Source organism: Rhinolophus sinicus, chromosome 17 (assembly GCF_057876585.1).
Source record: "Rhinolophus sinicus isolate RSI-liver-muscle chromosome 17, RSI-T2T, whole genome shotgun sequence".
Lineage (NCBI taxonomy): Eukaryota > Metazoa > Chordata > Mammalia > Chiroptera > Rhinolophidae > Rhinolophus > Rhinolophus sinicus.
Genome location: NC_142517.1, coordinates 7,272,050 through 7,286,784, shown reverse-complemented (window position 1 = coordinate 7,286,784; position 14,735 = coordinate 7,272,050). Strand labels below are relative to the sequence as shown.

At 42.3% G+C, this 14,735-nt stretch overlaps 1 protein-coding gene across 6 annotated transcripts in view; it reads right to left on the bottom strand.

Annotated features, from left to right (window-relative positions):
- The window catches only part of HLCS (holocarboxylase synthetase), a 194,909-nt gene that overhangs the window by 10,778 nt on the left and 169,396 nt on the right, over positions 1 to 14,735 (bottom strand). For all 6 annotated transcript variants that reach the window (XM_019730302.3, XM_019730301.3, XM_074325502.2 and 3 more), the window contains exons 7-8: positions 2,223 to 2,290; positions 681 to 841 (exon numbers count right to left, since the gene is read on the bottom strand). In XM_019730302.3, coding sequence (XP_019585861.3) covers positions 681 to 841; positions 2,223 to 2,290 — 229 coding nt within the window. The remainder of the gene's footprint in view (positions 1 to 680; positions 842 to 2,222; positions 2,291 to 14,735) is intronic.

Here is a 14,735-nt window from a genome sequence, read left to right as displayed (position 1 = left end):
GCCTGGCATAAGAGCTGTAGGTCAGAAGGAGGCGGGGGGGGGGGGACTCCCCCTTTTTACAGCCATGTGAAATTCTTCCAGGAAAACTGAGGAGGGGGACAGAGTAGGTGGGGGTTGGGTATGAGAGAAAAGGCTTTAGTCACTCTGTTAATTGTGCTCTTTTAGGTTAATTGTATCTTAATCGATACCAAAGCATCCTCCAGTAACGATGAAGTGGGCACATCTGAACCTAGAGCTGGACGCAGAGTCCCACAGGGACCTGCACGTTGAATTTGCACAAGTGCAGACCCAGCATAGCTCTGCTGAGCACAGGCTGTGGTAATGAAAGTAGGAAATGAGAAGGATTTTTTGGGTCTATAATAGAAGGCTTTCCCCCAGAAAACACAAACAGACCCATCTAGTCCAATGTGCTTCAATGAAAAAAAGAAAAAAAGTCTCGCCCTTACTAGGCGGTCTGAGAAACCTGACTACAGGACAGAAAGGGAATCCTGGGGGAGAAACACATTCCGGTAAGCCTGAAACAGCTATAAAACCTGATGGTGCTTTTAAAACCCTAGGAACACTGCGGCCAGCTTTGCGAGGTGCTACATGCAGCCGTCACGCAAATAAATGCTACAAACAAACCCAAGCCAAGATCTGTACACAGAGTAGGGACGTAAAGGTGGGGAAGCTGCACGTACCTGGTAGCCAGGAACAGACCTGACTGCCTCCACGACAGCCAGGGACATCAGATGCTGGACAAATGGGATCCTATGTCCCAGCCGGGACCTCAGTGGGATGGAGACCAGGAGGGTACACAGAGCGCATCCTGGGGGGCTCAGCCATGCATTCTTTCCTCGCCCTGGAAAACAGGCCCCACCGGGAAAGTGGCCACTTTGCCACATGAACAGACTCAGATGCACGTTGTGCCAGAAAATGTGCTCGAGGACTTGGAGCCACACCCTGAAACATGCCCCACCTGAATAATCCGGGACCGGTTAAGACACTTGGGTATTCTGGGGTTAATAACAGAGGAGCTTTTCAAAGTCTGAAGCTCTGTCGCTAACAAGTTTCCGATAATTAGCAGACTGTGCTGCCTCTGTGAGCATCTCATTTATGCTTTGATGATTCGAAGTCTCACTATCAGACATCACTGTCTAATTACCATATGGTGATGGAGGCGGAAACAGACAGGGGAAGCGGACTGGACCTGTACCGGTCCAGGAGAGATCCTGGGAGCCCATTTTAGAAGTGATTTCCAGCGCGATGATGGTCACACAATCTTATGAATATATTAAGAACTGTACACTATATGGGAGAACAGTATGGTATGTGAAGTATAGCTCATAAGTATTTAAAAAATGGAAGCTGAATTGAAAACGTGATTCCTGATATGAACTCTCTGAGGTTGTTAGTTTTCTTAAAATAGAAGTCAGGAAAATAAAATAATCAAAATGGGAGGTATACCTAATCAAGGTTTTTCTGTATCTTTTTTTTAGCAACCATATTGAGCCCCACAGCTTTTGACAAAATGATTTTTTCCTCTAAACTTGTTCAAAAGACATGTTTAAGAGAAAGAAGCAGGAAATGGGATTCCTTATTTCTTTGCTTTCTCTGGGAGTTAAAAGCACATTTGGATCAGCCTGGCCCCAGCTGGGAGTGGAGGGGCAGCGACCCTGTGCCTCCTGCATGACACGGGGAGCAGAACAGGCTCCGGCGAGCACAGATACGTTCTGGGAGGATGTGGGCTCTTGCCTCGGAGCGCACTCTGTGACGGGGCGCCGCTCGCTCGAGTGCCCCCCCCATGCCAGCTCCAGCTCCAGCTGGGGTGGGGGCTGGCAGACGAAGTCCCCTCCATGTGACAGAACAGACACAAAGGGCCCCTCACAGAGACCCTCAGGAAAGTAAATGTCTCTGTAACACTTATGATTCACAAAGTGCAATGCCTAGAACAGGTCAGAGAGAAGAATTTACAAGTCACAGTGAACCAAATGTTAAAACCATCAAGTGATTACCAAACATCTCGCTTGGAGAGAATGCTTTAATTCTACTAAGGCCCAATCTTCTGATCAATTTCACTCCCTCTTCTTCCATTTGACCCGGGGGTGTGGGCATGAAAACAAACGACTTCTAATTCACGTCATCTCCATGATCAGCACACTCAATCAATCGGCTCTCTAGCCTCGAGAGTCACAGATTTTAGAAAACAGACACAGCAGAAACGATAATAAAAGATGACTGACCTTTGCCTTGTGTTTGTCGGCCTGCGATGGCTATTAAACCCATTTCCTGCGGCATCTCAAACATCAACCTGCAAACGGTGGGAAAGACTGGTCAGCCAGAACAGGGCCAGGGGCAGGGGGACCCACAGCGCAGGCAAAGTAGGGGACACAATGTACACGCATCTGTGAATGTGGGGAAGAGTCATCAAGGGATTGTGCCCCGATTGCCAGACTCTGGGAACTGAAGTGGGGGAGGCATGTGTACCTGCCTGAGCTGTTATCCAGTTTATTTAAGATGTTGTTAGATTATATTTCTTTGAAATATCCCATCAAGTTTTTTCTGATGTGGTGTCCCTTCTTCGAGTGACAACTAGCAATTCCTGACATTTGTTTCTACTTACAGTGTGTTTCTGTTCGAACACTAGAACATAATCATAACAGAAGTTTCTGATTATTCAGAAAACCAATATGGTGGCAATAAAGCTGTTTAAAAGATACACTCTCCCCTGAGAACTAATTATGTTTTAACTATAGTAAATAAATCTACACCTTCTGAGAACTCAGGAGAACCTTGGATCATTTTAGGCTTGAGTTCTGCTTTTAAATGGTTTCATTTAAAAGAATACAAACTTCCCTTTAGGGGATAGGTAGAAAAGTGCCCTGTATCTCCACTAAACGCAGCAACTGTAACTTTTTTTCAGGAAAGGAAAGGAAAAAAAGCCCTACTCTGAGAATTTCCTCCCAGCTATATTCTACGGATTTTAGCTCCGTGTTAGGCAGTTTTTCTGCGCAGTCCCAGGTGCTGACCAAGTACTGAGCAGGCATAGTTCACGGTAGGATTTACTAAACAAAGCGTGCGCTCACACACACGTTTGCCCACTGTCAGTGCAGCTGCTCGGGCCTCTTTGAAATATTTTTTCGGGGAGGTAAGTGACAAGGGCATGGATGACAGAGAGACGGTGCTTCGTATAAACAAAGTTTCCCACAATAGTTTCCAGGGTTCCATAGCCACCCTGTGCCGAGGGGACACAGCTCCAGAGACAGACCACACTCTGAGCAGCTCTTCCTCCTCCCTTCAGGATCAAGTAATGGGGAGAACTTTACAAATGGTTAAGAGAAGAAAAATACGTAAAAGCAGAGAAAACCGACAGTGTCTCTCTGTGCACTCCTGGCTCGCAGAGCTGTGCCCTCGGGTGTGCAGGGCCTGGTGACGGGGAGCCCAGAAGACCCATTTACTTGCTAAGAAGAGCCTGGCCATGTCGGGCAGAGGGCCGGGCCGGGCCACAGGCACAGGGCATTCCCGGCGAGCAGGCCGCCCGCCGTCCGTGTGCCAGGCCCACTTCCATCTCACATGAAATACAGCTGCAGACGTATTTCTCTTGGACACCATGAATAACCCATTGAGATCCACAGTGCCTAGACACCCTCGGGCTCCAAGAAGAAAGCGTCCTTTTCTTGTGTGGGACCAGCAGAGAGTCCTAAGAAGGAAGCTTTGTTCTTCGTGCGGGGAGGTAAATTGTCTTCTAGGAAGCTCTGCTTTTCTGGAGGGTCCCGGTAGCCCCTTCTTCACCTGGGCAAGGCCGTGGGCTCTCGGGGAGGGTGGCTAACAAAGTTTTCTGTGGGAAGGGGGAAGGATTTGGCACGTTGTGAGCAGATTGTGAAGGCTCGCTCCATGGCAGGCAATCTAGGATGTTCTTTAAATAGATAGTAGACAGTCATGTGCTATAGCCAGCGACGGTGATGGTGGAATGGGTGGGGGGGGGGGGGCAGGGTTCAGAAACCAAACACAGACTTCTAGAACAAAGAGAAATGATTAAGGGAACATATGCACTAAACTGCTGGAGGTTTGGCAGCAGTTAACAGGGCATATTGATGAGAAGACTGGGTTTGTGCCGCCGAAGGCCAAGAGGAAACTCTGGGAGGAGGGAGACAAACGGGGGAAGGGGCCAGGGCTGAGCTGGAGACAACGGAGGCCGCCAGATTTATTTGTGCTATCTGAGATAACTCTGGGGGCCAAACCACACAGCGCACGGGCAACAAAGAAGCATTTATGGACTGTGTAAATGCTGCATCTCTGAAAATGAAGTCGCTAGAGTTTGCTGTAGCAGAAAGGAGACACCCACCATAAACGTGTTTCCATCCTGACTTGATGATGTTCTCACAAAGGGAAACAGAAAAAAAAAAAAGAAAAAAAAGGAGGGGGTTACATAATGATTACCTCCCTGCCTCTGTATATTTTCTTTCCTTGTTGGCAAAGGCTGTGGAATAAAAGTCTTCTGTGAGTGGCAGCTGAGCACACTCACTGTAGTTACCAACTGGGCACGCAAAAAAAGCATTCTGTTTTTGTCTGAAACACCTGGAATCCCATAAACGTGCCTTTGCGAACGGGACAATATCCTGGCCAGTTAGGTCCTAAGGACATCACGGCACCTACTGGGTGCTCTGCCAGTGGGATGGTGCTGAATTTCATGTGGTCACTAGAATAAAGCTTCAATAATTAAGACTAATCTAGAAGCCAGGCCAGGATGAAACAGTGACAATTCTGAAGGAACAAAAATTTAAATTCAGACCTAGTCAATCCACTTTGGGGACCTGAACCTAAGGAAATAGTCCATTCACCACAGAGCTATAAAAGTAAAAATTAGACTAATTCATAGTTGTTAAAAATGATAGTTACGGGTGGCTGGATGACTCAGTTGGTTGGAGTGTGAGCTCTGAACAACAGGGTTGCTGGTTCGATTCCCATATGGGCCAATGAGGTGAGCCCTCACAACTAGATTGAAGACAACAAGCTGCTCCTGAGCTTCCGGAGGGGCGGCCGGATGGCTCAGTTGGTTAAAACGCCAGCTCTCAATAACAAGGTTGCTGGCGCAATCCCTGCATGGGATGGTGGGCTGCGCCCCCTACAACTAAAGATTGAAAACGGGGACTGGACTTAGAGCTGAGCTACGCCCTCCACAACTAGATTGAAGGACAAAGACTTGGAGCTAATGGGCCCTGGAGAAACACACTGTTCCCCAGTAAAAACTTAAAAATTTTTTAAAAAGATAGTTATGAAGACTGTGCAGCAACACAGAAGAAACACTTGCAATAGAATGCAAAATAAAAAAGCAGCCTACAAAAAAATACGTACACTTTTATTCCAACTCTGTAAAATTCATTGAAAAGGGTGGGAGCAGGATTTGACAAAACCTCTTTTATTTTTAAACTTTAAGATGATTAGTTAGCTTGAATTTTAAATTATCTTGAAAAATCTTTGGAGGGAAGCATGGTTTGTATGTTCAGATACAATATTTGTAATTAACTGTTCATAAATATTTCTAAAAGATCTGCTTTAAAAACAAATATGACAATAACAGTTATCTGTAGCACTATTTTAAGATAACCCATGAGTAAGAGCTTATTTGATAGTAATTAATGAGCAGAAATCCTGAAAACTAGTCTTTTCGTATGCAATGAGAACCTTAAAACTTTTATGCCTTCTGACTCAGTGACTATACTTTCAGGATTAAAGCCTAAGAAGTACTCAGATAGAGAAACAAAAGAATTCCGGGCACAACTATTCATCACAGCATTAGACTGTGAAAAATCAGAATAATACCAGGAGTCTGATAGAGGAATGGGGAAAAAAAAAAGCACAGCATCCCTCAAGAAAGAGGTATTTCACGTGGCCTCAATGACACATGTGAAGGCAAACTGGACACTGTCAGGCCATTTAATCAGGAAGCAAAGCCGATGGACAGCATGGCTCCAGTGATGTTTTAAGATATATATTTTAAAATTGTTAGGACATATAACGAAATACTAACTGTGGTTAAAATTATATAATTTTGCCTCCCCCTTCTGGAGAGAACCACTGCTAATATGTGTGCTTCTTATTAAAAATATACATATTCTTTTAGACTTTTTCCCCATTTTAAAAAAATACACATACGAGCTGTATTTTACAAAATAAGTGTCTGACAACTGGAAAGATTCCTTATCTGGCGGTATTCAGATGACGCTGCTGACACACAGTATGCACATTCTTCTCACGTTGATAATTAAAAAGGAAGGCTTAAAAACAGCATCAACGGCCCCGTGTATGTGGCTATGTATTCCTATGTGCATTTACAGAAGGATACAGGACAGGTATTAACCATGGGTATCTCCAGAAGGTGGAGGCAGAATTATATGGTAATTTTAGCATCGTCTTTATGTGGTTTTATGTAATCTCTGGGTGGTAAAATTTCAGTAGTTTTTATTTTCTTTATACTTCTCTGCATTTTCTAATACTCCAACACGTGGAGTACATTCATTTTTATAACCAGGGATTATGCTATGAACAAAAAGATTTATGAAACCCAACTTTTCCATGAGTAGGTTCAGCGCTCATCCATCAGCTCTCTTCTCCTTTCCAAGAGGTCACAGATTCACAAGGCAAAGGCCGCCAACTGTCCGAGCTTTCACAGGCTCACTGGACAAAGCCTCCTCTCACTCACACGACACATGACACATGTATGGCCATGCCTGGTCCTTGCACTGGTGCCTGGTAGAGCATGTGGCCTGTAGAAAGGTGGCAGACACGGCCTCTGGGCTGGGGAGACCGTGAGCACAAGCTGCTGCTGGGGAGACCGTGAGCACGAGGCTGCCGGCATCCTATCTGAGTCTGCGAGCCACATGGTTTGCTGTGACTCTTGGAACTTGCAGTCCCTGCCCCAAAGCAGCCGAAGATCATATGTAAATGAGTAAGTGTGGCTGTGTTTCAACAAAACTTTATAGACACAGAAATTTCCATTTCACATAATGTTCATGTGTTCCAATATAGTATTTTTTTAAATTACTACTTTATTTTTTGAGCGGCTTTAGGTTTATAGGAAAACTGAGCAGAACATAGAGCTCCCTTCCCACGCTCCCCAAACCCCCCCATTTCCCTACTATTAACATCTCATACATTTGTTATAACTGATGAACCAACGTTGATACATTATTATTAACTAAAGTCTATAGTTTAATATCAGGGATCACTCTTGGTGTTGTCCAGTTTTATGGGTTTTGACAAATGTATAATTCCGTGTATTTGCCATGACGTGTCATACAGGACAGTTTTACTGCCCTGAAAATGCCCCGTGCTTCACCTATTCAACTCTCTTTTCCTCCCCCAATCCTTGGCAACCACTGAGCTTTTTACTGTCTCCATGGTTTTGCCATTTCCAGAATGCCATACAGATTTTATTCTTAAAATATTTTTTTCCAACCATTTAAAAATGTAGAAAACATTCTGAGCTCATTAGTGGTACAAAAACTGGCAGCAGGTCAGATTTGGCCTGAGGATCACAGTTTGCCAACCCCTGATCTCCGGGATTTATTCAAATTTCATTCTAATAACATGGCCTTGATAACACAACACAACACAATCTCCTTCATGGATTAGGATCTAATCCAGAATCATTTGCTGCATTTAGTTGTCATGTCTCTTCTAATCTGCTTCAGTTCTTACTTAGTCTTACATTGTCTTTCACAATCCAGACATTTTTTGAAGAGTGTAAGACATTACAGTTATTTTGTAAAATGTTCCTCAATTTAGGAGATCTGAAAAATCACGATTAGACTGAGGTTGGCACTTTGGGCGGGAACACATGCCAGTCAAGTTGTGTCCTTCTCAGCACGCGGTACCGGAGGCACACACCGGTGCCTTGTCCCAGCATTGGTGAGTTACCCTGGTCCACTTGGTTATGGCTGCGTGTGCCAGGGTTTTCCACTGTGAAGTTACTGTTTTTCCATTGTAATTGATTAGTACATGTGGGGAGATAAATATCCTGCTTCTCATATAATTTAGTCTACTGGTTTTAACATCTGTGGATGAGTCTTGCTTGCATCAATTATTTATTTGATGATTGCCAAGCAGTGATTTTTCTGATTCCATCATTTCTTTCATATTGGGATGCTCCTTGTTGGGATGCTAGTATAAGGAAGAGCGTTTTCTTCTCCCCCGACTTATTTCTCTATTTATTTATATCAAAATGGACCTACAGATTCTTACACAACAGATTACATACTCTGCTATCACTATTTATTTTGAAGCCCCAGATTCGACAAGTGGAAGCTCCTTCAAGCTGGTTCCTGTGTCCTACTGACACGTCCCTGTCATCTTTCAGCATTTCCTTACTTTCCCAGCATAAGAACATGTTCCAGGCTCTTTCTGAACTTTGTCAGCCCCAGCCCTGGAATCAGCCATTTCTCCAAGGAGCACTCGTTCCTTTTAGGGGAGAACGGTATTTATAAAACAAATCTGAGTGCTAGGAAACAGCTAGAAAATGTGTGTTTTCCTTCCTTCCTTCCATCTTTCCTCCCTCTCTCCCACACATCCATCTACCTTAAAAACTGTTTCTGCATAGCCTCGCCAACAGAGCATGATGTCACTGAAAACTCCAATTCCAATCCAAGACCACAAGGTTTATTCTAGTCTCCCCTTTCTATATTTGTAACTTCCTTCTCCAATAATGGGAAATCTGGCTCCCATTATCTCAAATATATTTACTTATTTGCTCAATACTGTAAGACACAGAAAGTGGTTTCAGAATTGCTGACCCATGCTACTGTGGAAAACAAACTCACTGACTAGGGTTCAATAGTTATCTACAGCTCTTTTTTTTTTTGTCTTTAGCCTGAGGGTATATAGTAAATATTGTGTTTAAAGGTTCCTTGGGCTTGTTCCTTTTTCTTTCACTTTAGTGTGGTTATGTCATTCATCTGAAAAAAGGTTAGGCTTAATTGTACTTCTGTATTCCATTACAGGGTTCACCCTCCAATCCTTGTTTCTTTTTTCTTTTTAACTTGGATCCGAGTCCGCACGGTACAGAAAAGCATGCTCTGGGAACTGTCACACTCCTGCACCCGCCCCCTCTACCTACAGATCTCCCCTGCCTTTCCTCCTTTCTGTAAATAACGATTCAACCAATCTCGCTAGTTTCTGGTTTATTGTTTCTGGGTTTTTTTTCCTGCACAAATGAATAGACAGATGCCTATTTTCTTATTTCTCTTTCTTCCTTACAGAAAGCTACCATTTTGTAGATACTCCTTTGCTTTTTGTTTTTCTCACTTACTATAACCTGGAAACATTATAAGTTCAGAGAGCTCTTCCTCATTCTTCTCTACAGCTGAGTGGTACCCATTGTGTCAATGAAGCACAGTTTATTCAACCAGTCCTTTGTGCAGAGGCATTTAGGTGGCATCCAAAATGGCAACGTAGTGAACCCCTTGTTCACATGCAGTTTTGTATCGTTGGAGGTGTACGTTCAGGATGAATACCTAGCAGTGGGATGCTGGGTCAGAAGGAAAATGTGTATGCAGCTTTGTTGGATTTTGCCAGATTCCCTTCCATGATGAGTGAACCAGCCGTGGATGGGATGTCTGTTTCCATGTAGTCTCGCCAATAGACCCTGACGTCACACTTTTTTAGGTTTTGTCAATCTGATATGTGAGAGATGATATTTCAGTGTAGTTGTAATTTGCATTTCTCTTATATGTGAGGCTTTCATATGTTTAAGGGCCATTTAGTGTCAATTACCTGTTCATGTCTTTTGCCTATTATTAAGAGTTCCTTACATATTAGGGAATATTAGTGCTTTACCTGTGTTATCTTGCCAATATTTTCTCCCAGTTTGTTGTTTGTCTTTTGATTTTGTTTATGGTGTTTATCATGCAAATTTTTATTTTTATTTTTATGTAGTCGAATGTATCAACCTTTTCTTTTACTGCCTCTTGTTTTCGTGTCATTCAGAGCTTTCCCTTATACCCAGGTATAAGGAATTCATCTACTTGTCTCTAGTACTTAAAGAACATCACTTTTTAAATTTAGATCGCTGATCCATTTGGTATTTATTTTTATGTATGGTTAAAGGTAGAGATCTGATTCTATCTTTTTCCTCAAATGTCTATCAAATTGTCCCAGGACCATTTCTTTCTTTTCTTTTCTTTTATTAGTTTCGGGTGTACAAAACAATGCAATAGTTAGACATTTCTCCCTCACAAAGTGATAACCCCCTCCCCCAATCTATTGCCCCTCTGACATCCTATGTATCTATTACAATTCCATTGACTCTATTCCCTATGTTATACTCCATATCCTGTGACTATATATATATATATATATAGTCATATATATATATATATATATATATACACACACACATACATATATATAAAATTATAGTTGACATACAATAGTATTCAGCTTCAGCTTCAGATGTACAGTGCAGTGGTCAAGCATGTACACCGTCCATGAAGTGGTCTCCCTAATAAGACAAATGCTCGTCTGACAACCTACAAAATCTTTACAACATCATTGATTATATTCCCCAAACTGTCTTTCCCCGTGGCAATATTGTAGTTACCAATTTGTGCTGTCTAATCCCTTTACCTTCTCCCACACCCCATCCCCCTCTCTTCTAGCAACTATCAGTTTTTCCTCTATGTCTCTGAGACTATTTCTGTTTACTTTGCTCATTTATTCAGTTCTTTAGATTCCACAGATAAGTGAGATCATATGGTATTTGTCTTTCCCTGACTGACTTATGTCACTTAGCATAATGTTCTCTGGGTCCATCCATATCATGGCAAATGGTAAGATTTCATTCTTCTTTATGGCTGAGTAATACTCCACTGTATAAATGTACCACAGTTTCTTCATCCCGTCACCCAGGACCATTTCTTAACAAATCTACCTTTGGCCTAGGAATCTGAGATGCCACCTTTATTATACACTTAATTTTTATATGTGCTCAGGTCCATTTCTGGACTTTCTACTCCTTTCTGTTGGTCTCTCCATTTACTCATGTGCCAATATCACACTGTTTTAATTATAGAGGTTTTATAGTATGTTTTAAAGTCTCACAAGACTAGTACCATCCATGGCTTTATATGGCTTTACTTTTCCATTGTTTTCCTAGCTATTCTTGCATATATACTTTTCCAAATGAACTTTAGCATCTACTTGTCTAGCTTAATGATTTTTTAAAAACCACCACCTTAATGGTATTTTTGTACAAATGCATTACATTTATAAAATAACTTGGGGAGAACTGACATCTTTGTGATGTTGAATTGTCCTGCCTATGAGCAAGGGGTGTCTTACATTTGGTTCAAGTTTACTTTTGTGTCTTTCACAGATGTCTTAAAGTTACCGTATGCAAATTTGAACGTTCTTTTGTTAAATTGATTCTTAGGTATTTTATCTTAGTTGTTTCTATTATAAATCATACCATAATATCGTTTACTGGTTATTGTTTGTGTATACAAAGACTATTGATTTCTGCATAGTAATTTTATATCCTGCTCCCTGACTAACTCTTTTATTGCCTGACTTCATCACGATTTTCTAAGTTTTCCCAGATACACTATCATACAATCGGCAAATAGATAGTTTTCCTTCCTTTTCAATTATGTCTCTAATTGACTTCTCTTATCTATTTGGATTGGCTAATATCATCAGCACAATGTTAAATAGAAGTGGAGACAGTGGGCATCCTTGCCTTATTTCTGATCTTGCTGGAACCCTTACTTGTTAGGGTTCTACCACTATGTAAGATGCTGTCTTTAGGACTCAAACACACATACACACACGCACACTCATATTAATAAAATATCCATTAATTTCTATTTTTTGGAATGTATTTATGAAGATAGGACGTTGAATTTTAAAAAATGCTTTTTCAGCATCTATGAAGATAATCATATGCTGTTTCTCTTTCAATCTTTTAATATATTAATGAATTAATATGTCTATAAATATATTAATTTAGTTTTTCTAATATTGAACTAACCTTGCATTCCTGGAAAAAAATATTTGATCATGGTATACTACGTTCTATATGTGGTATAGATTCTGTTTATTAATATTTATTATTTCTGAATAACTCAGAAGTTATACTGGTCTGTAATTTTCTGTGTTGTCTTTATAGATTTAAATATCAACATCATTTACTTCATGAAAAAGAACTTGAATTTTTTCTTTCATTTTCTATGAGTCCATGATGTTTTTACTGAAGTACTGCCTCCAACAAGACTAAAAAGAAGTTTCAGCCAATGATCCTATAGGACAATTCCAAGGTAAATGTTTTTCATTTCCTCTAGAAGTGGTTTTAGTTCTCATGGTCTGCATTAAATGTCTTTACACCCATAGCTCTGTGTGAGTTTTTTGCAATTCCTGGAGAATATGTCAATGAGTTGCATTCACATAGACAGAGTTCAGGAATTTGTGCCCAAGAACCTGAATTGAGGCTTCACTTTCACCCCCAGATAGACAGTCAGGCTGGATGGACATTAGACCTTCTCAAGAAGGTATGGACCGGGCCAGCCCGGTGGCTCAGGCGGTTAGAGCTCCGTGCTCCTAACTCCGAAGGCTGCCGGTTCAATTCCCACATGGGCCAGTGGGCTCTCAACCACAAGGTTGCTAGTTCAATTCCTCGACTCCTGCAAGGGATGGTGGGCAGCGCCCCCTGCAACTAAGATTGAACACGGCACCTTGAGCTGAGCTGCCGCTGAGCTCCCGGATGGCTCAGTTGGTTGGAGCATGTCCTCTCAACCACAAGGTTGCCGGTTCGACCCCCGCAAGGGATGGTGGGCTGCACCCCCTGCAACTAGCAATGGCAACTGGACCTGGAGCTGAGCTGCGCCCTCCACAACTAAGACTGAAAGGACAACAACTTGAAGCTGAACAAAACCCTCCACAACTAAGATTGAAAGGGCAACAACTTGACTTGGAAAAAAAGTTCTGGAAGTACACACTGTTCCCCAATAAAGTCCTGTTCCCCTTCCCCAATAAAATCTTAAAAAAAAAAAAAAAAAAAAAAGGAAGGTATGGACCACGTCTGGTAGAGTTCGGCCAGAATGACCAGGATTTTTGACATTCCACAAAGCATTCCTCATGTTTATGAAGAAGACAGGATTCATAGAGGAACTGTTTTAAGACTCTCCTCAATCATCTCCATTAAAACTTCAGAAAAAGTGAGAACATATTTAGATGTTTTGCACTCAGTTTTAAGAAATGACTCGGTCATTGCTAGGAACCAGCAAGCGCAACAAACATAGGATCTTGACCATAGAATCAAGGTCACAGAATCTGCCTCTGGGGCGAGGACCTCTAACAATGTTGCACGTCAGAACCACATGTGGAGTTTTAAAAACAAAACAAATAGATGCTAAGGCCCACCTTAGTCCCACTGAATCCCAATCCCCAGAGCAGAGCTTGCATCTGTCCTAAGTGATTAGAATCCAGCTAGTCCAAAGGCTGATGTTCTGAAACCACTGCATCCAAAGCTATTTCTCAATACATTCTAAAAAACTATATTTCTTGGAAAATCCTTGGCACTACAACATCAAGGAGTTAATAATTCTCCTCTGGCCACCACGACTGCTGAAAATAAAGTACTGTATTCTTTTCATGTCCTCTAGGGTAATACAGAAACAGTCCCACAAATGGAGAGATTTTATTTTCTAGAGCTAAGATGATGATTGGTAGTTGAGAAAAAGGAAAAAAGGGAGAAAGGAATAAGCGATTGGCAGTGGGACAGAAAGTATATATCTGAGAAGGCCACTGTGCCCAAGATCACGACTTAGTGATGATCAAGTTCCCTGTTAGTGTTCTGTCCCCTTAGGGTGGCTTCATTCAGTCACCAGATGTCAGGTCTGTAGTTTTTAGCCCCATGCAGCATGCCAAGGGCTGGGTCGCTCTCTCTCTCTCTCTCTCTCTCTCTCTCTCTCTCACACACACACACACACACACACACACACCAGTCTTGACCGCTACCTCAATATGACAGTCTTCCCACAGTCCGTACACCGGCCAACACGGCACCGTTTCCCCACTCACTTTATGATTTCTCTAAGGCCTTGTGAACTAATGAATGGATGAGCCGTGCTCTCTGCAACTATAGGTAAAGAATGGGATCTTCGGGTCCTCAGAAGGTACCACGAAGTTCAAGCCTGCATGTAACACCATGGTTCCATTAACTGAGCACCTAACCATGTGCTGGGCCCTTGGTGTCAGCGATTTTCTCACTTAAGCACTCCAGCGATTCTCGTGATGGTCACTGCCACGTGGTCTCACGTGACTAAGGAGGAAGCAGAGGTGACACAGGTTAAGGAGCCCAGCGAGGTCCCAGAACACTTAACCAGGGTTGCCTAGTGTCGAGCCCCACTTCCTGAGTCGCTACCAAAGAATATCTTCCTTTATCAAAACCAGATTTGAAGGTAGACATGCCACCATCCTCTTAAAATGCTTTTTCTAGTTGTGTAAATTTGAAGGTCCTGGGGGTTATACATTTTCTGGAAAGTTATGAAAATGTAGGCCCAAAGAGTAAAATCAAAACGGGGTTCTTGCATTTTTTACAACGGAAATAAAGTTATCTTAAAGTTTTAAGATTAGACGCCATACCACTTGTGCCAAAGTTCGTTAGCCCTGACTTCTGTGCCTGAGTGGGTGTCTTCCTGGCTCTCTACACGTTCTTGTTTCGAATATGCCCATCTGTCCTCACCCAATTACATAAACTACTA